At 37.9% G+C, this 25,732-nt stretch overlaps 1 protein-coding gene and 1 pseudogene across 11 annotated transcripts in view; both read right to left on the reverse strand.

Moving 5' to 3' along the window:
* Positions 1-25,732, reverse strand: part of CHD9 (chromodomain helicase DNA binding protein 9) — a 221,161-nt gene that overhangs the window by 21,099 nt on the left and 174,330 nt on the right. For all 11 annotated transcript variants that reach the window (XM_072827068.1, XM_072827070.1, XM_072827073.1 and 8 more), the window contains 9 exons: positions 19,804-19,963; positions 19,276-19,365; positions 13,695-13,798; positions 13,066-13,183; positions 12,377-12,434; positions 9,464-9,506; positions 8,049-8,268; positions 5,186-5,388; positions 524-1,432 (listed from right to left, as the gene is read on the reverse strand). In XM_072827068.1, the coding sequence (XP_072683169.1) occupies positions 524-1,432; positions 5,186-5,388; positions 8,049-8,268; positions 9,464-9,506; positions 12,377-12,434; positions 13,066-13,183; positions 13,695-13,798; positions 19,276-19,365; positions 19,804-19,963 (1,905 nt within the window). The remainder of the gene's footprint in view (positions 1-523; positions 1,433-5,185; positions 5,389-8,048; positions 8,269-9,463; positions 9,507-12,376; positions 12,435-13,065; positions 13,184-13,694; positions 13,799-19,275; positions 19,366-19,803; positions 19,964-25,732) is intronic.
* LOC140634565 (U4 spliceosomal RNA) lies at positions 1,661-1,792 on the reverse strand (annotated as a pseudogene).

The following is a 25,732-nucleotide window of genomic DNA, read 5'->3' on the forward strand; positions in this document are numbered from 1 at the left end:
AACCCTGAAACTTGTGTCCATAGAGTTGTTACAAGAGACTCTGGCTCCTGTGCCCACTCAATGTCAACTCATTTCCTTGCACTTGAACTATGGGCTGTGGTGAGTACACCTGCAGGAGAGAGCCATGTAACACCACTCTGCTGGCAAGCTGTCATACCTATCCTCTATTGCTCTGAGTAGATAGCTGCTAAGTATGGCTGTTATAGAATACGATCCTGATTTGTTTACTGATCAACTTGTTCAGAAGAAATGCAACATTAAATTGATGGTGATCACAAGGAACTAAAATTATTGTGTAAAATGCCTAATTTCTGCTTGACTAACCCATTTTGCAGTACCTTGAATATTGAATAGAGGTATGTGCACCAGTAATTCTAGTTCCCTTTTCACTAGTGCTTCCTATGCAAATCTGTACGTATAAAATTTAAGTTAACCATTTTCAACATGCTTCAGTTATCTGAACCAAATTCTTTTCATTCTCACTTGAAATGTCATAAAACAGAAAAGCACTTTATGCATATACCTCGCTTTTGGACTTCTTCTTCTTCACTGTCACTTTCTTCTGATGAAGATGAAGAGGAGGATGATGAGGAAGAGGATGAGGATGAGGATGAAGACGATGCTGAAGAACAAGAGGATGAAGAAGAAGAACTAGAGCCTGATCGAGAGTGGGAACAAGAAGAGGAGGAAGACGAGGAAGAAGATGATCTGGAAGAACAGGATGATCTCTCAGAATCAGAGTCAGACTCAGAACTAGATTCGGATCCTCTTTTGTGGACTCGCTGTTTCTTAGAAGCTGGGTTTGGAGTTAGGGGTTCTGTTCTGGCTGCAACCATGCGTCTGTCTGTTTCACCTTTTCCACCAGATTTCTGGTCTCCAGTGGCCTGCGGTAGAACACCGTTCTTTGGACTTACAGGCTCAGACTTTATTAGTGTCCTGGTTTCCTCAGAAGACATAGATTCTTCTTCAGAAGACTGAGGCTCCTCTTTAAGATTTTCACTTTTAACTTTCATATCCTCTAGAATAATACCTTTAGCATCTAGGAGCCTAGGTAGAGAGGTAAGAGGAGAAGCAGAAAGTGCTACTTGATATTGCTGTAAAAGTGGGGTAGAAGTCCTTGAATGAGCCATCTTACTTTGACTGTAGTTCCTTTGAGCTGCCATAAAGGAGAGTTCAGGATCACGAAGAATGTGATAGTCTGTTCGGCTCACCCCATGTTTAGCAGCTCCAATGAGCAAGTCCCTGTCATGAGGGCCACATTCCCACCAGACTGGTAAGTCTGGGTTTGGATGGCAAAGCTTCAAGCGTTCAAACAATTGTGGATGTCGGAGGGCCTGTTCTCGTACTTTCCTTAGAAGTTCAATCCGATACAAAGTCCTAGAAGCACGTTCTTCTGTGATTGGTTGGATAAAAATATTTGGATCCACCAATTCTACATTAAAACAAGAATAAAAACGTTAACCTAAAAAACACTTTGTTACAGATTTAAAACAAATAATGCAACTTCTAAAATGTACATCTACTCAGTATCAGTGTGTAATCTCCAGAAATTCTTTTTAAAATTTATAAATGAGAAAAAATAAAAATTTTAAAAAGAAGTACCAAAATCCATACACATAACACTGGATCTTCTGAAAATAAGTAAAGGATAACTTTGAAGTATGTGAATATAAAGAAGAATTTAAGAAATTCCCTATGAGCTATGTCTTTACTAATCTGTGCCTTAATCAATTAGCAATAATTGTGCCTCAGATAAACCTCATTGGCTACAATACTGCCACTGCACAAAGCTTCTATGCTTTAATCAAAGAGAAGAACACTTACTGGAATCATAAGTAAAAATTAAAACTGTTAAATCATACTCTATAAACAAACCCTAGCTGCACCAGGGTAACTCAGTGCATTGCAATGAACTCAAAGGAACACCAAAGGCTTTCTTTAAATTTGAGGGAAATAAAGAAACTTCAAATGCTATGTGAGGTAATGGCTTGAGCTAATTCAGTTTCAACATTAGATTTTGCTATCCTGGCAGTTTAGAAGTATTAAAAAAAAAAAAGATAAGCATTTGTTGAAATAATGCAGGAGCCACTTAAAAGAGCTCGTATAATTTGAGCATCAAAATAATGACAGTATTGGGTTATAACCTACAGAATTAAATAAGTACTTATGAGTACATTCTGATATGAATAATTGATCAGCAGTTGAAAGCAAAGCAACAGTCTGCTTGCAGCAGAATTCCACAGTAAAAACTATTACACACAAGGACCTACTCATGGATACTGAAATCAATGGGTAAAAGTTTGAGGAGAAACAAGATTTGTGTGATCTCAAAGTATCTCCTAAAGATATCTGTTAACTGCAGGGAAAAGACAGCAATTTTATACTGGGGAAACAGCATAGACTACCATAGCCAAACAATCAAGGGCAGTATCATCAGTGTTGGACATAACTGACATCCTGAACTCATGGTACGTTCCAAGAAAGACACACCATTTCTGCAGTACTCTTGACAAAATGCATAACCTCAATGCAATCATATGAAAACATAAGACAAATCCAAATTGAGGGATTTGTGGTAAAATAACAGATCAATATTTTTGTAAGGTATCAGGGTCATAAAAGACAAGAAAAACTGAGAGTCTCTTACAGACTATAGGAAGCTAAGGGGAAAGACTAACGAAATACAATGTGGGATCCTACAACTAAAAAGGACATCAGTGGACAAACTGTTAAGATCTGACTAGGTATTCAGTTTATAATGGCCCTGTACTAATGTTAGTTTCCAAGTCTGATAATACTATAATTAGTCATGTAAGATTTCACATGGGGGAGGGCAAAGTGAGATATACATGGAAACTTCTATAGTTTTTTGCAACTTTTCTGAAAGTCTAAAAGTAGTTCAAAATAAAAAGTTAAAAAAAAAAAAAGAAGGGCAGCCCAGGTGGCTCAATGGTTTAGCACTGCCTTCAGCCCAGGGTGTGATCCTGGAGACCCAGTATCAAGTCCCACGTCAGGCTCCCTGCATGGAGCCTGCTTCTCCTTCTGTCTGTGTCTCTGCCTCTGTCTCTCTGTGTCTCTCATGGATAAATAAAAAAAATCTTTAAAAAAAAAAAAAAAAGACATCAAGGACCATACAAACATTAGTATGGAATGGGAAACAGAGAGGGAGTATCCATTCTACCTCCAGTGTTTGAGAGTTGTAGCGTGCCTGACAGGTGTACACATCGCATTAGTAAGTAAGTGTAACCATTTAAGAAAGAAGGGTAGTATTTTTTCTTTTTTTCAATTTACATTATATTTTCAATTGATCTGTTTGATCAAAATGTTGATTTGTCTCAAACAATTGATTTGATCTAGTAATTTCAAACCAGACTGTTGGACATAAATACTTACTAAGTTGTTTGGATCAATTCATTAAACAGAACTTTTAGCCTCAGGTGCTGTGAAAAATTAGAGACAGTAAGGGCTCTATGAACCGAGGAAGTTTGGAAAACTGATCTAAGTAAAACCTCACTCCCATTTCCAAATTTTTATTTTTTATTTATTTATGATAGTCACAGAGAGAGAGAGAGAGAGAGAGAGAGAGAGGCAGAGACATAGGCAGAGGGAGAAGCAGGCTCCATGCACCGGGAGCCCGATGTGGGATTTGATCCTGGGTCTCCAGGATCGCGCCCTGGGCCAAAGGCAGGCGCCAAACCGCTGCGCCACCCAGGGATCCCCTCACTCCCATTTCCAATGAGAAAACACTACCTTTTCAATCAATACTTAGTAATTAACCCTTTCCTTTTTGTTTTAAAACTAGAGTCAGAAGCGGTTCATTGATTCACTACATTTTATACTCTGCTGGTAGGAATTAAGAAAATAAATAAATAAGGGCCTCTTGGTAACCATAAATAACAGAAGACACAATATTTTGCTTTATCTGTGTTTTTAAACCATTGATAGTCTTACAAAAGGTGCTTTTTTACAAGAGATTTTATTTATTTATTCATGAGAGACACAGAGAAAGAGAGGCAGAGACATAGGCAAAGGGAGAAAGAAGCAGGTTCCCCGGGGAGGGGGCCTGGTACAGGACTCCACCCCAGGACCCTGGGATCAGGACCTGAGCCAAAGGCAGATGCTCAACCACTGAACCACCCAGGTGCCCCTGCAAAAGCTGTTTAAGTAGACTAAAATCTACTTTGAATCATCTGGTATTTGGGTAATCAAGTGATGGGCTTCTCTATTCAGCAGACTGACAACAGATCTGTTAGGACATAAAAAGCAAGCAAACAAACTCACATTTATGTCCTTTTATTAACCATTTATATTTTTTAGTATGAAATAGGAGTAGGAAGCCACTGGTTTAGCTGTCGGAAATCATATTCAACAAACAACAGAGACAGTGGCTTGTAATAGCACTACTGAGAGGGGCTGCTGGCAGGATGAGCTACTTCTCTGGGCTTCAAAGATAATGAAATAAATTCACCCCAGACCAGGGCTTTGGCTGAGCATTAGCACCTCTGATTATTCTTTTTTTAAGGCTCTAGGTGATTTTTTTTTCCTACTAAAATTCTTTAAAATGTCTTTTGAATGGAGGCCTCATTCTTTGCAAAATTATTCATGTAAATAAGCCCTCTAACACAGTTCCTTTAAGATGAACTAAAAATACAGATTAGTTCTATTTATCACAAGCTACCATTTATCTTCTACCTCCCCCTGATCATCAGCCTAATACTGAGTAAGCACTGGCCATTCCTCAAAACTCAAAGTGTAACTATTTGTTTTAGATCTTATTTTATTTTATTTTTTTAAAGATTTATTTATTTATTTATGAGAGAGAGAGAGAGAGAGAGAGAGAGAAAGTCAGAGACACAGGAGGAGGGAGAAGCAGGCTCCATGCCGGGAGCCTGATGTGGGAATAGGTCCCGGGACTCCAGGATCACGCCCTGAGCCAAAGGCAGGTGCTAAACTGCTGAGCCACCCAGGGATCCCTAGATCTTATTTTAATAGCAGGATTAACAAATAGGGAGACCTTTGAGCATAGCTTTTTTTTTTTTTTTTTTTTTAGCATAGTTTATTTGCAATTCTGAGAAATTATTGATGTGTTGAATTAGTATTGAAATAAACAAACTGGAAATTTCTGAATGTTAGTGCTTTTTGCTCTTTCGACCAAAACTAGGAAAGACAGAAATTTTATACCTACCTTCTTTGGAAGGAAGACGACAAACCCTCCGACACATAGACATGAATGCATACAAATACTTCTCCAAGCTATCATCAGTCTTCTTATGCAGCCTAGCCATAGCTCTAAATTTTGTCCAATCAAATTGGCCTCTATCAGGGTCAAATACCACTCCAAATGTAGACACAACTCTGTAAAAGTCAGCTTCTTCTCTTCTTGTCCATCTATTTTGAATCAGATTAAAAAAGAAGTCACATTGGTCACTAAATATTTTTCTTTTTTTAAAATTTAAATTCGATTAGCCGCCATAGGATACATCATTAGTTTCAGATGTTAAAATGAATATTTACTAATGCTGAATATAATGCCTATAATAAAATTTAAAACATTTCAAGTACCTAAAACTTGCATTGGGCTCTATACTCAGCAGGACTCTACTTAGATATTCTCTCCCTCTGCCCCTTCTCCCACTTGGGCACTCTCTCTCTCTCTCTCAAATAAATAGTCTTTAAAAAATGCTAGTTGACTCATCTATCCAATCACACTTCTTTTCCTTCAGACAATAATAGTTTTTTGCATATCTGCTATGTGAGAAAATATGTAGCAGATATGTAAAACATGATGACCCTACCTTTAGGGAAAAGATAAAAGATTTCAAACATATTTCTAGTATAAGGTAGCATGTTAGTTGTATGCATTATAGAAACCAAGAATTTTTGGAGAGCACAGAAGATGGGAGGACCACTTCAGACCTGAGTGATCAAGAAAGCATCACAGAAGTGGCATTTAAGATGGACTAAGGCTAAGATCGGCCTGGGAATTATAGGAGGAGGGCACAGTATAAGCAAAGTAGGAAGTAATCTATATTTTGGGGGTATGATGAGCATTCCAGATCCAGATCAACAAGGATATGGCTCATATTGGGGATAGAAGGAGATAGGGTTAGGGTCAGATTATGAAATAATTTATATACCTGGCTAAAAATAGTTTCTATTCAGTAGAGAGCTCCTAAAGATACTTAAAGAGGGTAATAATATTCTTATGCATCACAGATCTACAAACACAGCCTAATTTAGGGACACTTTTTCCTGGTTAAGTTATGGAATTGTGTGAATGAGAAAGAATATATGAGACCTTTGAAAAACATCAACAGGCCATTTTCATCACAGAGCTACAGTAAGATTAATGTGATAATAAAGTAAAAATAGCCTAGGAAACCAATCAGTATTAAAGAGTAGGAAGAAGGGTGTTCCAGGTGATAGGAACAATATAAGCAAGATATTGAGTCAAGAATACATAGGACATTATGGCTGAGGGACCAATATTGGATAGAATTAGAAATGCATGTGGATACCAAAAACTGCAGACTCTTGAACTGAGGTTTAAGAATTTAAACTTTATACCTGTAGTAAATAAGGAGCCATTAACTATCATGATAAATTTGGACTTTTAGGAAGATGAATCCAGATCTGACCAACCAACGGGAAAAGTGCATGTGGGAGGTTAAAGATGGCCATGAATTCTCTGCCACTCTTCCCAGGGAGAAGAGCAATCTCTTTCCTCTCCCTTTAATCGTGGTTGACCCTGTGACTTCTCTGACCCACAGAAGGTAGCAGAAATGAAACTTTGTAACCCTGAGGCTGAGCCTTAAGAAATTGCAGCTTCTTCTGCCTTTGCTACTGGAAATGTTCCCTCATTCAAGCTTCCAATTGGCAACCCAGTGCCAACTGCCAGCCATGTGGGTGAGGCCACTCTCCCTTCCAGCCATCTCAGCACTTCTGCCAATACCATGGAGAGAAGAACCATCTGGTCAACCCATAGAATTATGAGAAATAAAAAAGCTCATGTTTAAGTCATCACGTTTTGGGGTGTGTGTGGGCGTTATTATGCAATCATAGATAACTGAAACAGTGTATTTACAGAGGTAGTAGTATTTGAAGAAGATTATGTCTAGGACATTGAAAAATCTTAAATTTCAGACTGATTAAATTCTGGTTACAATGAATTATTTGTGCTGCAAATACAAAAGAAAACTGATATATTTTCTAGAGAACATCCAAGGACCCAGGCTTAACAACGAGGCCAGCTTTTTTGTTGTTGTTGTTGTTTTTTTTAAGATTTATTTATTTGAGAGAGGATGAGAGAGAGCAAGTACGAGCTGGAGGGAGAACAGAGGGAGAAGCAGACTTCTCACTGAGCGGGGAATCCAATGCAGGGCTCCATCCCAGGAACCTGAGATTATGTCCTGAGTCAAAGGCAGCCACTTACCAAATGAGCCACCCAGGAGCCCCACAAGGCCAGCTTATTGAAAAATACTGCTATTCTTTTCAACATACTCTTTTTTAAGAAGTTAAAGCTTTTGGGAAGAGAGAAGCATGCCTGTCTTAACAAGTTCTCTTGCAAAAAGGTCTCCCATTTTCTTCCCCTTTGATATCAGTAGTTCCAAGGGTTCATCCTCTATATAAAGCATAAACAGACTTGTCTTCCATACATTCTTCTATTTCATAGATGTCATAATGTAAGAATAAGGTAGAATGGATTTTATTTCATGTAATTTAAAAGTTTGCTTTATTAATAATTTAATTCCTGAGTTTGCATTGCAACTTCAGTTTTTTTAACTCACTTCATAAGCATGACAAAATAATGATTAAATATGAAGCATGGCTAGGAACTACAAAATGCAATAATCTTTGACCATATTTGTGTGTATATGTGTATGAGTATATATCTATGTACGTGTGTGCATGCATAAAACATTGCTTTGAGCAGCTTCTCTACTTACGTTTTTCATAAAGTGAGATACTCACACTCTAACAACCTTCTGAATGAATAACTACATTTATACAATTATACTAATATTAAAAATTTAGGGCTATTTTCTTACCTCTGCTGCCTTTCTATCTTGGCTGCCATTTTAGGATTGAGAGTGGCTTCTTCATAAAGAGGCTGCATTACACTGGCAGGCACTGAGAAAGTAGGCTGTATCTGCTGGATTTGTCTGTTTTTATTAGTACGCTGATATGCAGTGATGAGACGCCTCAAACGTGTAGTTAAAGCTGACTGAGTTGGCCAATAAATTTTATCACCCTCCATCAGTTGACCATCTATATTTAAAGAAACTCATGTCAATAATAATAATAATAATAATGAAAGCAACTAAAAACAGAAAACCCTGCCCTCCAAAACTAAATAGATATTAAAATGAAAGCTCATTTAAAAAATGCAAATTTCCTTACTTAAAACTTTTTTTCTTTCAATCTGATTATGTGGGAAAAAACCCACAAAGCCAAATATCTCATTATAAAAAAGTTTTCTTTTAACTACAGCTCTAAAAACGTCACAACAAACTTAAAAAACTTAAAAAAAGCTCAAAGTAAGTAGGTCACAGTGGATAAAGAACCACAATAGTATCTACCGAACATCACTTGCACAGAAAATACAACTCTTGCATTTCTAGGTCTAATATGTTTTACTGGCTGGCAAATATTCAAATGCCTTAAACTTAAATGAATTAAAAGTCAAACTGAAATCCCTGAGAAGTTGAATACTGTAAACTCTTACAATTAAAGACTTCTTCTGTATTAAATCTATCTCAATTTATGTGAGAATCAAAACAATTTAAAGGTCATTAGTGAGGAACATATATTATAAAAAATTCTCTACGACAATGCTGTCACTTTAAAGATTTTATTCACCTAATAAAGTGCAGGATCTAGCTTTCTATTTCCAGGGTATAATCTTATAATTACATATACCATAATTAAGCGGCAATCATTCATGCTAAACAAATACTACTCTTTCCTTCCTAGTCAAACTATGAAAGGAGAAGGCCCTATTCTCCTTGGGTGTCAGCTGGGAGTGATTGTACTCTGGTGACAGCATGTTTTTATCTTGATAATCAGAAGGAAGGAGAAGCAAGACCTTGCAAAGAAAGGCTTTGCAGAAAAGGGGTGTGAGAAAGGATGGTTCCTAATATGCATGTGGAATTGATAAGCTATTGAATGCATTACTGAATCAGTTCTTTGATGATGAAATCTCATACATAAGTTTAATTATCAAGCCATAAAATCATGAAAGCTTTGATTCCATAAAAGCAGTGAGTCACGGCATAAAGATTTGCAACTAAAAATATTGTTAAAATCCCAGTCAACTAGTATGTCCTATATAATGATTATGATAGTCGTCAATAAAAATTTCATATGCATCTAAAACAACATAGAAGCGTGATAGTTTACTGATTTCATGGTATCATGAGAATGTGAATTTCCACTACTAAGTATAAAGAGAAATGCAATTTACCTCCATCTGCTATAACAAGATCTCCTGGTGAAGAAACATCATCCTTTTAAAAGAAAATTTAAATTTGTCACAGGGTGATTGGATCAAGATACATTAAAGAAGAAAAGAGAATCAAACCTCTTAATATAGTAATAGACAACTTTTTGCAATAGAATTAATGATAAATTTAGTAAAAATAAAAATCTTAATATCTTGTTCTCAATTCCCACGCTTTTACATTTCTCTGTTGCCTTATACACTTTAGACCAGTTACTTTCCACTAAAATTTTCCTCTCCCATGATTACACTTAGGCCAGTGCTTTTCCTTCACCCTAACTGCAAATATGCCCTAGGTTTCATCACTAATAGGTTTTTTTATATATATAATAACTTTCATAATTTATTCTTTCTCATATTTAATTAGATAACCTGCAAAACTCTTCTCTTTCAGCCTTGAACAGTTTGCTTGTGCTGTATATCTAGTTTTTATCTGTCAACAGAGAATCTCCAGTCAGATAATCCAACACTACTGTAAACATATTCACAACTTTAGTAGTTTTATTCCAATGGCTATTATTTCCTATTGTTATTTTAGAAAAGCCTGAAGTTAGAATTATCATCATTCCTTTGTAAGTGGGTCTTTTTACTCTGGTTGCTTTTAACATCTGCCATTTCACAGGGATGTTTTTTTGAGTGGATTTAATTTGTTTATTTTGCCAAGATTCACTTTATTTCTTGATTCTCAGAATACATATCTTTCACTGAATCTGAAAAATTCTCAGTGGGTATCTCTTAAAACAGGTCTCCCTTCTGCCCTCTGGAATACCTATTAGACATATGCCAGACATCATTATGTTATCCTCTTTGTCTCTAAAGAGTTTTTCATATTGATTTAATGTGTCTTAGCCCTAAATTCATTGCCTCTCACACCTTTTATTGGTTCTAAGAAAATGGATCTGGGCTCTTTAAATTTTTTTTTTTTGCCAGCCAGTTTGATGTTAAGCTTTCTCAGTAATGGCAACCAGAAAGACACTGTAGGAGGAAAAGGGTTTTACTTCTCTGGTTTGGGGGAACTCCTCCCTGGCTCACCTCTCACAGCACATGCAGCTTCCCCAAGGCCCACTTCTACAGTTCAAGCAGTTTCTTTAAGGGTCTGTTGGCCAGCAGCTTCCCCTAGCAGCCTTGGCCTCAGGTGGTGGTTTCATAGCAGAGTGCCTCCAGTGAGACGCTTCCCTAGGAAAAGCTCCCTTGGCAGGTGGATTTCTAGCAAGTTGTGCGAGTGGGGCATCCCAGCAACTGTTCTGCCATCCAATGAGGTGTGGCTAATGTCCTCTCAAAAGAGAGGAGGATCCAGCCCTGCCTGGGACGGGGCTCTTCCTTGGCGGCTCTGTGTCAGCCCTGGAGTAGTAGCTAGTCCTCTCTACTTAAATCTCCCTATTATAGTCAATAATTCTTTACATTAAACTTTACTCAAATGACTATGTGGTTGGTTTCTTTCTCCTGATTGGGCTAAACTGAGCCATTGTGCTACATTATGGATCCTTTCCTCAAATCTGTTTTCTAAATCATTTCTTTTCTCAAGATCTGTGTTTAATTTGCCTCCTCGGCACAGTGTTTAACCTATTTGTTGAATTTTAACTTTCAATGTCTGTATTTTCCACTTCTAAAGTTATAAAAAATTCTTTTTTCATATGTCCCTTGTCTTTTAAAATCATGTATCTTTCTTTTTTGTTCTTGGGTCTTTTCTTTAATGTCTTTGACAGTTTAAAAAATTACTTATTTTCTATTTTAATAGACCTCCATCAGAAGTTCTTAGAGGTCTAATCTTGTTCTTTGTTGTATTTGCTAACATTCACTCATGGTGAATTGTTCCTCATAGATTTTAAATTTTTGGATTTTTGTCTTCATTTTATGGAGGGCTTTTATCTTCAGGACTCAAGTACAGTCTACACTGAAGCTGATTCTTCTACAACCCTTTTTCTTTTTGTTTCTACTAGGTACCTCAGGGGTATTACTAGCCTGGGACCTTTCCATATTACATTTTTTTGGCTCAAGAGTTCTTGGATCATGCAGAGGATATAAAAAAACCAGTACGCTCAAGAGAAAGCAGGCCTCTGGCTATGAATTCTCAAAGCAAACAATTTTTTTCCCTAGCCAGCACCCTCATGGAGATAAATTTCCTTGCTGTTTCCCTGTGTGTTTGTCAGGCAGTACTGTTCTCTGAGGGTTCTCATTCTATGCAGAGTCTCTGTTCTCACTGCCACACACAGGCCTGGACCCTCTCTAGTCCTCACACAGGCATCAATATCCAAGCCCCTTAGCCAGTTACAGTACCATCTAGTCCTCTCCACACCTTGATAAGTATAACAGAATCTCTCATCCCTAGCCAGTTACAGTACCATCTAGTCCTCTCCACACCTTGATAAGTATAACAGAATCTCTCATCCCTTTCCACATCCTTTCTCTACTCCACAGACTATCTTCTGTATTTTCACCCAACTCTGCTTCTTCCTTTTGACTTTCTATAAACAGAACACTTAGAACAGCTCAGAATTCCTCTAGGCCCTACCCTCTATTTTAAACCCTTTATGTAGGTATAGTTTCTATCTGTTGCTGTGTACTTCGAGTATCTACTTCTGGTTTTTCCCCTGACACTGTGCTTCTTAGATCCTAGTAGTGCAGCATGTGGGAAAGCTCCATTTCATCCATATGTCCACCCCAGCCTCCAGCTTGTCTAGAAGGGAGATCGGGCATATTCTGAAGGACTACTTGTGGTATCTGTCAACCCAAGTGGTTCACTAACTTAGCTAATCTTCTGAAGAAGAGAATTATGTATAGGAAAACATATGAAGGAAAAAACACACAAAAGAAAAAGCAAACAAAAGAAATCATGGAATAAGAATTGAGGATTTTAAAATAGGATCCAAAGCATACCTCTATATCATCTTTAAAGATAGCTGGGGCAGGTTTGTATTCTGGATCTTCCACATCCCTGTTAAAATACCAACAGATACTACAATTATCATGCTGGACTTAAACTTTCTCTTGACAGGACAAATGAGAGTCTTGTGGGAAGGACGTTTTAATGTGATTTTGTACTGAAATCTCTGTTCGTTAGCCTGAGGAGCCAGCCAAGCCACAGCATGAAGGTAGTTATGTGGCAAGTCAGAAGAAATCTACTTCTAATTGAGTCTTACTACCAAGTTCACTTTTAAATGTGCAATATTAACCTCAACAACAGTCCCTTACTTTTATCTTTTGGTAAGAAAACGAAGATAGTAAAGAGCTTATAACAGATAAAACGAACAAACATCCTATTTCTCTTCAATTGTAATATTCTTAGTTTCTTCTCTCTATGCTCTTAGAATTGTATGGCTTTAATGGCCATGACTGATAAGAATGGAAAAATGAAGGACTCACCACAAGAATGGGTATAGGGCAGGTGGAGTCTCTTCTTTGATCACACCACTGGATAAATTCTGATTTATTAGAGTTTTGTTAACTCTTTTAGATTGTAAACTCCAATTGTCTTACTACTACATTATTTAAAGATAAACATCACCAACAGAATATGCTGCTGATAGAGCTATATGAAAAAAATCACGTCTCTGAAGTGCACATACCCATCCATATAATCATTTGCCCTCTGTTCAGCAGCAACTGCTTTCTCATCAGGTTTTCCCACTCTTTCCAAGAAGCATAATGCTGGGTCTGCTCGGATAGTGTTATATTTTTCATAACCTGGGTGGGGCAGGGGGGGAGATCACCAATTAGAAAGTGAAAAGGATAAAAAGAAAAAAGGTGTATGAATATAAGCATTCCTCATATTTATAGTGGATGATGTTCCTGGACTAAAGGAACCATATATTAAAAACTACAGGGTAAAGCAGATTTTCTGGAAATTATCATAAATATTACATGATTTGGCATAGGTATATTTAAAAATTTATATTAAATTTATCAGTTAAAATGAAAAAGAGAAAAACTGATCATACAACAAACTTTACACAAGAAACTCTTCCTGAGGGGAAGTTAGTAAGACCTCTGTCCAGGAGGGGGCAGGTCATGTATGCCAGCCTTTTCATGAAGAAGTGTAGTGATGGACACATAATTTGGTGTTGTGTGCTCTCCATGATATGTATAATAGCATCAGTGTTACCGGAATGAAGCTATAGTTGGGAATCGTTAAACTGAGAACTAGTTGAATCACATTATACACAGAAGAGGACTACCTACTTTACTTCTCACTTACCATGTTTAAAAACTCCAATAAGAAGTGACTTATCAGCATCAAAATCCCACCATTCAGCAGGAACTTCTGAGTGGTCTGGTTCTGGGACCCAAACATCAATGTCACTTAAAAAAAAAATCACGATATGGCACTATGAATAATTACAAACAAGTCAAAGAGGAGGCAGACTTTACCTAGCTTGTAAAAAGCATTACTTTTTTTTTTTAAGATTTTATTTATTTATTCATGAGAGACACAGAGAGAAAGAGGCAGAAACACAGGCAGAGGGAGAAGCAGGCTCCATGCAGGGAGCCTGATGTGGCACTTGATCCTGGAACTCCAGGATCACACCCTGGGCTGAAGGCAGGAGCCAAACTGCTGAGCCAACCAGGCGTCCCAGCATTATGGTTTTTAAGAAAAAGAGGTTAAGATTTTATTTCATTGATTTTTAAAAAAATTTTCCACGATTATCACCAATTAAAATTACAAAATTGTACAGCATCAACAAAATTACCAAAAAATGAATTAATATCCTTAAACTCAACAAAAGACATTTTTCAATAGGTTTACTGAATCTTTTTTTAAGGTTTACTTTATTTACTCTTAAAGAATCATTCTTTCTACTGATTTCCTTCAGATATAAACAAAGCATTTTATGGGAAAGTAGAATCTTTTGTCAGCAAACAAATTGACAAAAATAAGCTGGCTCAACTATTTCATTTTGTGTATGAGGAGCCTGAGGCTCTGGAAGGGCAAATTAACTGCTTTAGGCTGCAAAACAAGTTATATATTTTCTAGACTGCTATTGGTAAGAATATGCCACTGAAAAATTAAGCATTGCTTACAAGTGAAAGAACATGGCAAGTTTTTGATTCATAATTTGACTAAAATACTCAGAGTGCTATTTTTTCTCAGAGTGCTATTTTTATGCTGTATATAAATATCATGCCTAAAAATGACAATATGATAAAGTAAGAAAACTATAATAAATCCATGATGCTTTGGTAATTTGGCTGTTTTCATGAGTATGAAACAACTACTAAAGAGCACTCAACAATTCTGCAAACATAACTTCCTTTGCTTATCATTTGAAATTATTATTTTCCCAGAAACTTTTTATAAGTAACACATACATCACTGCTAAAAATGAAAACATGCCACGCATGGAAGGACTGAAACATTTACTTCTTTACATAATGATTCAAGCCACTGTCTCCCTCAGCCTAGCAGATCACTAACATCTGACAATAATTATCGAACAAATATCATTAATTTTTAAACGCACACGTATCATTCTTATATTTTACTCAACAAAGAAGGTAGAGGGGCATTGGGGTGGCTTGATTAGTTAAGCATCGGACTTAATTTTGGCTCAGGTCAGGATCTCAGGTGGTGAGATCAAGTTTCACGTGAGGCTCTGAGCTCAATGGGGAGTCCGCTTTACTCCTCCCTCTACACTGCATCTCCCTCAGATAAAAAAATTTAAAAAAAAGAGTTTATCTATTTATTTGAGAGAAAAAGAGAGCACAAGCAGGGGGAGGGGGAGAGGAAGAGGGAGAGCCGACGCGGGGCTTGATCCCAGGACCCTGAGATCATGACCCGAGCTGAAGGCAGACGATTAACTGGCTGAGTCACCCAGGTGCCCCAATAAATAAATATTGGAGACTGGATAGGATAAATTACCTTGAAATCAAATTTTCTAGTTGAGAGTTTCCCTATTTGATATTTGTGAATTATCAGTTTTCAAGGAATCAGAGATATAACAAAACATAAAATTAAGCAGAATTTCATCTCCTTGTCTTAGCATCAAAATTTCATAAGTTAATAAACAAAAGCCTATTGTTCTGAAAAAATTTGAAGTTTTCTACTTACAATTAAGTTGTGTAGCAAAAGTTCATTTGTAAGCTCACTGTCTGGGAACTCAAAAGAACTTATCATATAGTAATAAACTGATAGTCAATATGTTCCTGAGCTAGTCCACAAGAACCTGATATTTACTAATACAGTGGAAAATACTAATATAGTGGAAATAAAGGACAATGGTAATGGAAACAAAAGACTTTTACAAGTCTTAAAAGTAAATAAAACATGATAAATATATAGAAAATTACTTTTTATTTTTCCTAAGTGTTTTGCCAGCAAACAGTTTTTAACCCAAGGAATATGGAGAAAAGGATGGAGACATTTCTCTAGATTCTTAAAGAAAGTTTTCTGCACTTAACTGAATATCTAATTACCTCTAATTTTTCTTAAAAACAGAAGGGTTGCAATCATATAGTTTTCTAGCTTAATGTAGGAAAATAGAAAAAGAATGATTTTCCTGTGATACAATGAAAACTGAAGAAATGATGAGGGAAAATACAGTTAATGAAGATATTTATTTTTGATTGATTTCCTGACCAGGACTAACGAAAGCATAAGAACCAAAAGATGAAGGTAAGAGGAAAAGAAAATAAGAGGGTCAGGTAATTCCCCTCACCAACCATCAGGTGGCATTTTAAGCCCAAAACACTGTGATAATCACCAGAGCTGGAAAGATTTCCTGCTTGTAAAGAGCATATACCTACCCAGCGTTCCAGTTTAAGGGCCAAATGCATGTTAAATGTTTGTTAACTGCTAGGGAAAGGAATATAATATGCTGCATGTGCTCCCGTTGTTGATTTCTGTTTCTGAAGACTCAGTTCATGTGCTTCCTCTTGCATAAAGCCACCTTTAACTTCTCCAGGCTAGATCATTCATTCAAACAGCATTCCTTATGTGCTAATAATAGCAATAATAAGGCAGTCACTCCCTGCCCTTGTGAAGAGGTACCTGCACCCCTGCATGGTGAGCTCTGTGATGGAGCACTTGGATATATGCCTGACCCAGACTTAAGAGGCCAGGAAAGGCTGAGCTGAGCTGAGCAGTGAGCGGGGGAGAATGGAGGAAAATGGGAGAGGAAATGTTCTGAAAGACTGCAAAGGCCTGGAGGCATTAGTAATCATGGCACACGTGAGAGATGTGGATCTGAAATTCAGAGGAAATATGTGAGCTGGAGATAGGTGTGCAAGTAGAGTATAGAAATAAGAACTGATGCCACAGAAAAGATGACAGCATTCAGGAAAAGGAGGTGACAAGAAGAAAGCATCCCTGAGAAGACATTTCAGAGATAGCCTGAAGAGGAGCTAGCAAAGCAGCGAGCAGAAAGCTAAAAAAGAACATCTGCAGGTGAATGCTATTACAAAAGCATTTGAAGAAGGGAGCAGTCAATAAAGGTAAAGTAGGACAGGGGCACCTGGGTGGCCTAGTTGGTTGAACGTCTGACTGTTGGCTTCAGCTTGGGTCGTTGGACCGAGCCCCATGTCAGGCTCTGCACTCAGCGGGACTCTGCTTGAAGATTCTCTCCCTCTACCCCTCCTCCCCACTCTCTCCCTCTCAAATAAATAAATCTTAAAAGAAAAAGGTAAAGTAAGATAAACATTTTGATATATCCATGGGTTTAGCAGCAAGCATGCTGGGGGGGATTTCTTGGAGGTGGTGGTGGAATGAGGGGTAAAGGCTGAACTGTGGGGGGTGGGGAGTACATCAGAAATCGGAGAGGAGAAAAAGGAGATACAAACGCAGAAGTCTGGCTGTGAAATCAAGGAGAATAAACATAAAATAGTGAGATGAGATGCTAGGTACGAAAGTGTTGTTTGTGTTTGTCTGTGTGTGTCAGTGTCTGAGGGAGATGTGAAGATGTGAAAATTCAAATGAGAATCCAGAGAGGGGGAGGTTAATGAAAGCAGAAAATGTAGGGAAAATTTGCAGAACATAGTTCCTGGGAAATCACAAATGGATTAGATCCTGTTAGGCGAAGAGAAAAGTGGAGTCACCTAGTCAACAAATATTTTTTGGGTTGTGAAAATAAAGATCAATAAAACAGCATATTTAACCTTTAAGCAGCTTAAACTGTAATGGAAAGAGAAAGAGAAAGGTGTACAAATAAACATACCTTTAATAGTAATAGGCATCATGAATGAGATAAAATAAGGTTAAGCAGTAGTAAGTAACTGGTAGGCTGCTTTAGCTACAGAGGCCAGGGAAGGCCTGTGGGAGGCGGTAAAACTTGAGTCTAGACCTGAAAAATTTGAAGAGACAGTTCTGTGGAAGATGAGGTGCAAGAGTGTACCAGGAGGCAGAGAGCAGAGTAAGCCTGATATGCTGGAGAAACAAAAACCCAGTGTGGCTGCAGCATCATGAGTGAGGGAAAGAACAAAGGAAGAGGTCATGAGTGATGTAGAGCCATAGGAACTGTGGACTTTATTCTAAGAGAAATGAGAAGCACCAGGAAAGTTTGAAGGAGAGGAACACCGTGGCCTGATTTTTGCTTCAGAAAGATCACTCTGGCTACTGTGTGAAGGTCAGTCTGTAGAGAGACAGATCTAATTAGGAGGCCATTGCAAATGTCTAAACGTGGCGTAGTGGTACTTTGTGCTAGAGATTTAGCAGAGGATGTGGTGATAAGTGTTCAGATTTGGACATATGCTGTAATTTGTCGAGCTCACAGATCTTCCTGAGAGGTATAAGAGGAAGAGAGGAATTAAGAATGGCCACCAAGCAACTGGGTGGTACATTTAGCAGAATGGAAAAGGCCTGTGTGTGGAAATGTGGGAGGAAAGGGTCGGAGGCAGAAGATTTGGGGCAGCCTGGGTGGCTCAGCCGTTTAGTGCCGTCTTCACAGGGCATAATCCTGGAGATCCCGGATCGAGTCCCACATCAAGCTCCCTTCATGGAGCCTGCTTCTCCCTCTGCCTTTGTCTCTGCCTCTCTCTCTCTCTCTCTCTCTCTCTCTCTCTGTGTGTGTGTCTCCCATGAATAAATAAAATAAAATCTTAAAAAAAAAAAACAAGATTTGGAGAGCCAGGGATAGTTTAAAGATGTCAACTAGACTTTCAAGTGCAAATGCTGGGAGGCAGCTCTCTAAGGTTAGAGCTCTGGGATGAAACATGCAAGTTTGAGAGTCATCTGTTTCTTGAGACTTGGTATGCTGAGACTGCAGGAGCTTACCTAAGGAGAGTGTAGACAAGAAAGAGAGCTGAGGGCAGAGCTCCTGGCTAATCCAATATAAGAGCTCACAAAGGTACACGAAGAGGAAAAGACCACTGAGGAAAAAGGACAACAAGTGGGTACAGTTGCATGAATGCCTACAGAAGACAGCATCTCAGAAAAGAAAAAAAGGTAAAAATAAAAACAGCATTTCAAGAAGAAAGGAGAAGCAGAATAAGGAACTGAGAGACCAGGGCATCGGATGGATCATATGTGGATATAAAAGTCAGTCGCCATACAACCTCTTCCACTGGAATAAGAGGGAAGAAAAGAATGAGCATAGAAAGGTTAAGTTTTAGATCTGGCAGCAGGAAGCTTACTCCTAACTGCTGTTATGATTATTATAGCTTTTAGTGACAGAGCCAAAGATTGAGACTAATGGAGGAAAGGCAAAAATTGGCAAGGGTGAATTCTCTACATGTGGTGGAATTTTGTGAACTTCACTGAATAAGGAACCACTTAATGTACAATTTTCTGGTCCTATAACTTTTGCCTCATTATATAACTGAGAATATAAACAGGTTATTTAATTTACCTTGCATCAACTCCATCAAATACTTTCTGACACTCATTTCCAATGACTTCTTGCTTTAGATAATACAGCATTCTCACACGAAGCAAAACCCTAAAAATGAGGGAAAAGAAATCAAAAGACACAAAGATATTAATCATTAAAGAAAATTCATCCATGAGGTTAAAATTGGAAAAGAATTTGTATACAGAATTTTTATAATTAAATAATAATTACTCTGATTAAATAAGTCTCATTACTACCATATATAGTAAAATAGGTTTCTCCAAAATCTTCACAATCATCATAATTTAATATCCAAGTAAGATATAATGAGATCATTTGGAGGCCAGTTTTATTTCTCTCTCTGTTGATGAAAACAGTGACACAAGAGGTACCATGATTTGCTGAAGGATACCCTGTAAGATTAAGATTAGGATTGGTCCTAGACCACACTGTCTCTGTACTCAAAATCAGCATGCTTAAAGATTTTTAATAAATTCAGAAATATAAACTTTTAACGAGTTGTGTTAAAAATACCCTACTACCTACTTATTACAGTGGTGTTTTATATGTTTTTTGTATCCTTCATCTTGAAGTAGCTGTTCAGGATTGTATTTTCGAAGCCATTCTGCTTTCTGTATATCAAATGAGCTTGTTTGAGTTTTTACTTTCTTCCCTTTTCGACCTCTGGGCACAGGGGCTGATAGGCCTGTTAAAAGAGAAGGACACATGAAATCAGGGATAAATTGTGTAAAGTTTTGGAATTTGAAACACCTTTTCAATGCAAGAAATTTCTGGAGACTTTAGAAGTCTGTGCAGGCTATACTGAGATCTTTAAAATATTAATGGTTAACAATACTGACCCAAAGGCAAGGTAAGTCAACGTGATGATTGTATATGCATATTAACAATTCCCCAAGTACCCACCAATTCTGTATCTGAAATTGATCACTCTTACTTTTTGTTCCAAAACTCATTATTTTTTCCCCCAAATGTAAAAACCAAAAGCTCCAACCTGCTAGGCTTTACTTTTAGCTTCCCTAGTTATAAAATAGTTAAGTTTTGCCTTCTTGATTTTCAAAACTGGATTAGGTATAGTCTTTGTGGGTTCTTGTTTAAGAGAGCTAAATTTGTTTTATTTGACACTTTTGTGAAATATTTTTTTTTTCTGTAAGGTTTTAAGTAATTTCTACACTCAATGTGGAGCCTGAACTTAAAACTCCAAGATCGGGATCCCTGGGTGGCGCAGCGGTTTAGCGCCTGCCTTTGGCCCAGGGCACAATCCTGGAGACCCGGGATCGAATCCCACGTCGGGCTCCCGGTGCATGGAGCCTGCTCCTCCCTCTGCCTGTGTCTCTGCCTCTCTCTCTCTCTCTCTCTCTCTCTCTGTGTGTGACTATCATAAATAAATAAAAATTTATTAAAAAAAAAAAAAAAAAAACTCCAAGATCAACAGTCATGCGCTCCACTGACTGAGCCAGCCAGATGCCTCTGAAATCTATCTTTCTTTGTTTCTTTCTTTTCTTTCTTAAGATTTATTTATTTGAGAGAGAAAGAGAACGAGTGCAAGTGGAGAGAGGGGCACAGGGAGAGAACCCTCAAGGAGAGAACTGAGCATGGAGCCCAATGAGGGGATCAATCTCACAACCCATGAGATCATGACCTGAGCTGAAATCAAGAGTTGGACAGTTAACTGACTGAGTCACCCAGGCACTCCTGAAAGATTTAAAAAATACAACAAGGTATTCCTACTCTTAATCTTTACATATTCCATATTTGGTCGGTTTTTCATTAAAGGAAATAAGTATGCATACTGAAGTCCAATTTACTTCTTCCTTCCCAGAGATAAACAGTACTCTGAATTTGTCTTGTCATTCTATGCTTGTTTGTACTCACAGGTTGGAGAAATATTTAGTATTTAAGTTTTCAGATGTTATATTACAAATGCAATTCTGCAATTTATTGATTGCTTTGGTATTTTTTTTTTTTTTTGAGATTTATACTTGCTGACTCAGGAGAATATAATTTATATCAACTGTGGTATAAAAATCTATTGTATGACTATTATTGCATATATACCACTGCTTACCTATTAATCTTCAATGATGTAGAGTTGTTTCACTTATAATTTTTAACAATTACTAAAAATATACTTTTGATTACTTTCAATTCTTATCTCCTATATCTTTTCCTTGCTGTATTCTACCAGCTAGGAATTTCACCACAATGATAAATAGAAGCTTAATGTGGACTTGCCCATTTTTTCTTAAAATTTTGACAATTTTGCATTTATTATTTTGAGACTGTTTTGTTTATGTATAAAGTTTATACTTATTTTTTCTTTTTTGGAGGGGAGGGGCAGGCCAGCACCCCTTGTTATATCTTTATTTAGTTATGGGTCATTTTTATTATTGTGTAGTCTCTTTTTGATACTTATTAATGCCTTCCACCTTAAATTGTACTCTGTTCTATGTTATTACTCATATCATCCTATAGTCCAATCCTCTTCACTCTTAAGCAGGCTCCACACCCAGCACGGAGCCTGATGTGGGGCTCGATCTCATGACCCTGAGATGGCGAGCTGAGCCAAAACCAAGAGTGAGACACTTAGTGGACTGAGCCACCCAGCTGCCACTAGAGAATAAACTTTCAATCATTCTTCATTTTGGCTACATAGGGTTGAAGAGGGTGTTTGGCAATCTGAACTCTCTTTAAGGGAATCCCTGGATGGCTCAGTGGTTGGGCATCTGCCTTCAGCCCAGGGTGTGATCCTGGAATCCTGGGATCAACATCAGGCTCCCTCATGGAGTCTGCTTCTCCCTCTGCCTCTCTCTCTCTGTGTCTCTCATGTCTCTCATGAATAAATAAATAAAATAAATAAAATCTTAAAAATCTTTAAAAAAACTCTCTTTAAACAACTTCTAGTCAAAATCTCTGTCCTTCATGCCTTTCAGAGGTTCCTGATGTGTCACAAATTGAAACTTTTGGATAATCTGTGAAGCACATGGGTTGGTTGTTGCCTCTTCCTACTGCTGATCTGAGAATTTAGCTTTCTCTTGTTGGCTGAGTTAGTAGGCACTCATCTATTTTCTTCCAAAATTGTGTTGCTATTTCCTCTCTCACTCTCTCTCTTCTTTTGAGGGTTTATGCCTATTTATTTTTTAATTATGGAATTAAGCATATTCAAAAATAGATGGAATAATATGATGGATCACTATGTCCCATCATCCAACTTTAATAATTATCAGCTCATGGCCAATTTTTTTTCATCGATACCTACCCTGTTCCCTCCTCAACCTTTCATATTATTTTGTCTAAGACCTCAGTCATTTTATTAATAAATACCTGAGTATCTTTCAGTGATATGGAAAAAGTCTCCTCTTAAATACCATTATCAGCTCCAAGAAATGCAATAATACTTCCTTAATATTTGATATTCAAATTTGCTATTATCTAATAAAGATAATAAAAAAATCCCCTGGGTTGTTTGCTTTGGCCAGGAACCCAATCGGGCCCCCACACTACAACTGGTTGAGGACTTACAAATCTTTGAGATTGAGGGTTTTCAATCTCAGCACTATTGATATTTTGAGCTGCATAGTTCTTCACTGTGGTGGGCTGTCTGTGCCCTGTTGACCTTTACCTACTAGATGCTAGTGACATGCTCAAAGCAGTGACAACCCTGAATGGTGGCAGGACTGGGCACAAAATCATGTCTGGTTCAGAACCTCTGGTTTATAGATAGCCTGTCTATCCACCCCCTATTTGTTTATTGAAGAAACTAAGACTTCTATCTGTAGAATTTATCAAGCATAATGCCTTATTTTCTTTCTCTTTACTGACATGTAAGTGGGGTTTCAAGGAAGAGTGAAATTACATTTGTGTTAGTCTTCCTTCTTTACCAGAGGTCCACTCTTCATACTAATTTCACTGCCCCTCTATTAAGACAGCCTCCAGTGACCACCCTAATCCAAAATAGGTGCTTTCTGTTCTTCTCCATCTAAGCACTTTATTACTTCACAGTACTTATCACATTCTGTAAGTATCTACTTTCTTATTATGTCTGTCTACCTGGCCAGAATAGAAAGTTCATGAGCTCAGGGATCCTGTTTCTTCTTCTCTTCTCAGTACCTTGCACAAGAAGCACATGGTACTGTAGCAGGTATTTGTTGATTAAATAGAACAAAACTGTAATGCAAGTTTTAAGGCATAGTAATATTTTTTTATCTTTACAGAAAATTCAATTACTTTATGCTATGAAACAATTACTTTATGCAGAAAAGATGTTCTATTAGAAAGGATGTGGAAAAAAAGGTACTTATATATACCCCTGGCAGAATGGCAAATTAGTATAGCCATATCTGGTGGCAAATTAAAGTATTTATGAAAACATTTTAAGTTTGATTCTGATTCAGTAAGTCTGACACCTAAGATTTTGTATTTCTAAGAAGCTTCCAGGAGATAATTATACTATTAATCCATACACTACATTTTAGGTGCTAAGGATGTATAGATGCTATACCTCAACAATTACATTTCTTGGTACTTATTTTAGTGAAAGATTTAGTCACATGTAGAAGGAAAAATGCAGGACAGTCACTAAAACTTTTCTTTCTCAATTGCCTAAAAACTAGAAATGTCGCTTTTTCGCAACGGGTTTGCCGCCAGAACACAGGTGTCGTGAAAACCACCGCTAAACCTAAACCAAAATGGGAAAGGAGAAGACTCACATCAACATCGTCGTCATTGGACACGTAGATTCGGGCAAGTCTACCACTACTGGCCCTCTGATCTACAAATGTGGTGGGATCGACAAAAGAACTATCGAAAAATTTGAGAAGGAGGCTGCTGAGATGGGAAAAGGCTCCTTCAAGTATGCCTGGGTCTTGGATAAACTGAAAGCTGAACGTGAACGTGGTATCACCATTGATATCTCCCTGTGGAAATTCGAGACCAGCAAGTATTACGTGACCATCATTGATGCCCCAGGACACAGAGACTTTATCAAAAACATGATTACAGGCACATCTCAGGCTGACTGTGCTGTCCTGATTGTTGCTGCTGGTGTTGGTGAATTTGAAGCAGGTATCTCCAAGAATGGGCAGACCCGTGAGCATGCCCTTCTCTTACACACTGGGTGTAAAACAACTAATTGTTGGTGTTAACAAAATGGATTCCACTGAACCACCCTACAGCCAGAAGAGATACGAGGAAATTGTTAAAGAAGTCAGCACCTACATTAAGAAAATTGGCTACAACCCCGACACAGTAGCATTTGTGCCAATTTCTGGTTGGAATGGTGACAACATGCTGGAGCCAAGTGCTAACATGCCTTGGTTCAAGGGATGGAAAGTCACCCGTAAAGATGGGAATGCCAGCGGAACCACACTGCTTGAAGCCCTGGATTGCATTCTGCCACCAACTCATCCAACTGATAAGCCCTTGCGTCTGCCTCTCCAAGACGTCTACAAAATTGGTGGTATTGGTACTGTCCCAGTGGGTCGAGTGGAGACTGGTGTTCTTAAGCCTGGTATGGTGGTCACCTTTGCTCCAGTCAATGTTACAACTGAAGTAAAGTCTGTTGAAATGCACCATGAAGCTTTGAGTGAGGCTCTTCCTGGGGACAATGTGGGCTTCAATGTCAAGAACGTATCTGTCAAAGATGTTCGTCGTGGCAACGTGGCTGGTGACAGCAAAAATGACCCACCAATGGAAGCAGCTGGCTTCACAGCTCAGGTGATTATCCTGAACCATCCAGGCCAAATCAGTGCTGGATATGCACCTGTGCTGGATTGTCACACAGCTCACATTGCCTGCAAGTTTGCTGAGCTGAAGGAAAAGATAGATCGTCGTTCTGGAAAGAAGCTGGAAGATGGTCCCAAGTTCTTGAAATCTGGGGATGCTGCCATTGTTGATATGGTTCCTGGCAAACCTATGTGTGTTGAGAGCTTCTCTGACTATCCTCCTCTGGGCCGTTTCGCTGTTCGTGACATGAGACAGACGGTTGCTGTGGGTGTCATCAAAGCAGTGGACAAGAAGGCAGCTGGAGCTGGCAAAGTCACCAAGTCTGCCCAGAAAGCTCAGAAGGCTAAATGAATATTATCCCCAATACCTGCCACCCCAGTCTTAATCAGTGGTGGAAGAACGGTCTCAGAACTGTTTGTGTCAATTGGCCATTTAAGTTTAATAGTAAAAGACTGGTTAATGATAACAATGCATCGTAAAACCTTCAGAAGGAAAGGAGAATGTTTTGTGGACCATTTGTTTTTTTTTTTTTTTTTGTGCGTGTGTGGCAGTTTTAAGTTATTAGTTTTTAAAATCAGTACTTTTTAATGGAAACGACCAAAAATCTGTCACAGAATTTTGAGACCCATTAAAACAAAAGTTTAATGAGAAAAAAAACAAACAAAAAAAACACAAAAAACCCCAAAAAACTAGAAATGTCCTAAGTGCCAATCATTAAAGCAGATGCTAAATA

Source organism: Canis lupus, chromosome 5 (genome assembly GCF_048164855.1).
Source record: "Canis lupus baileyi chromosome 5, mCanLup2.hap1, whole genome shotgun sequence".
Classification (NCBI taxonomy): Eukaryota; Metazoa; Chordata; class Mammalia; order Carnivora; family Canidae; genus Canis; species Canis lupus.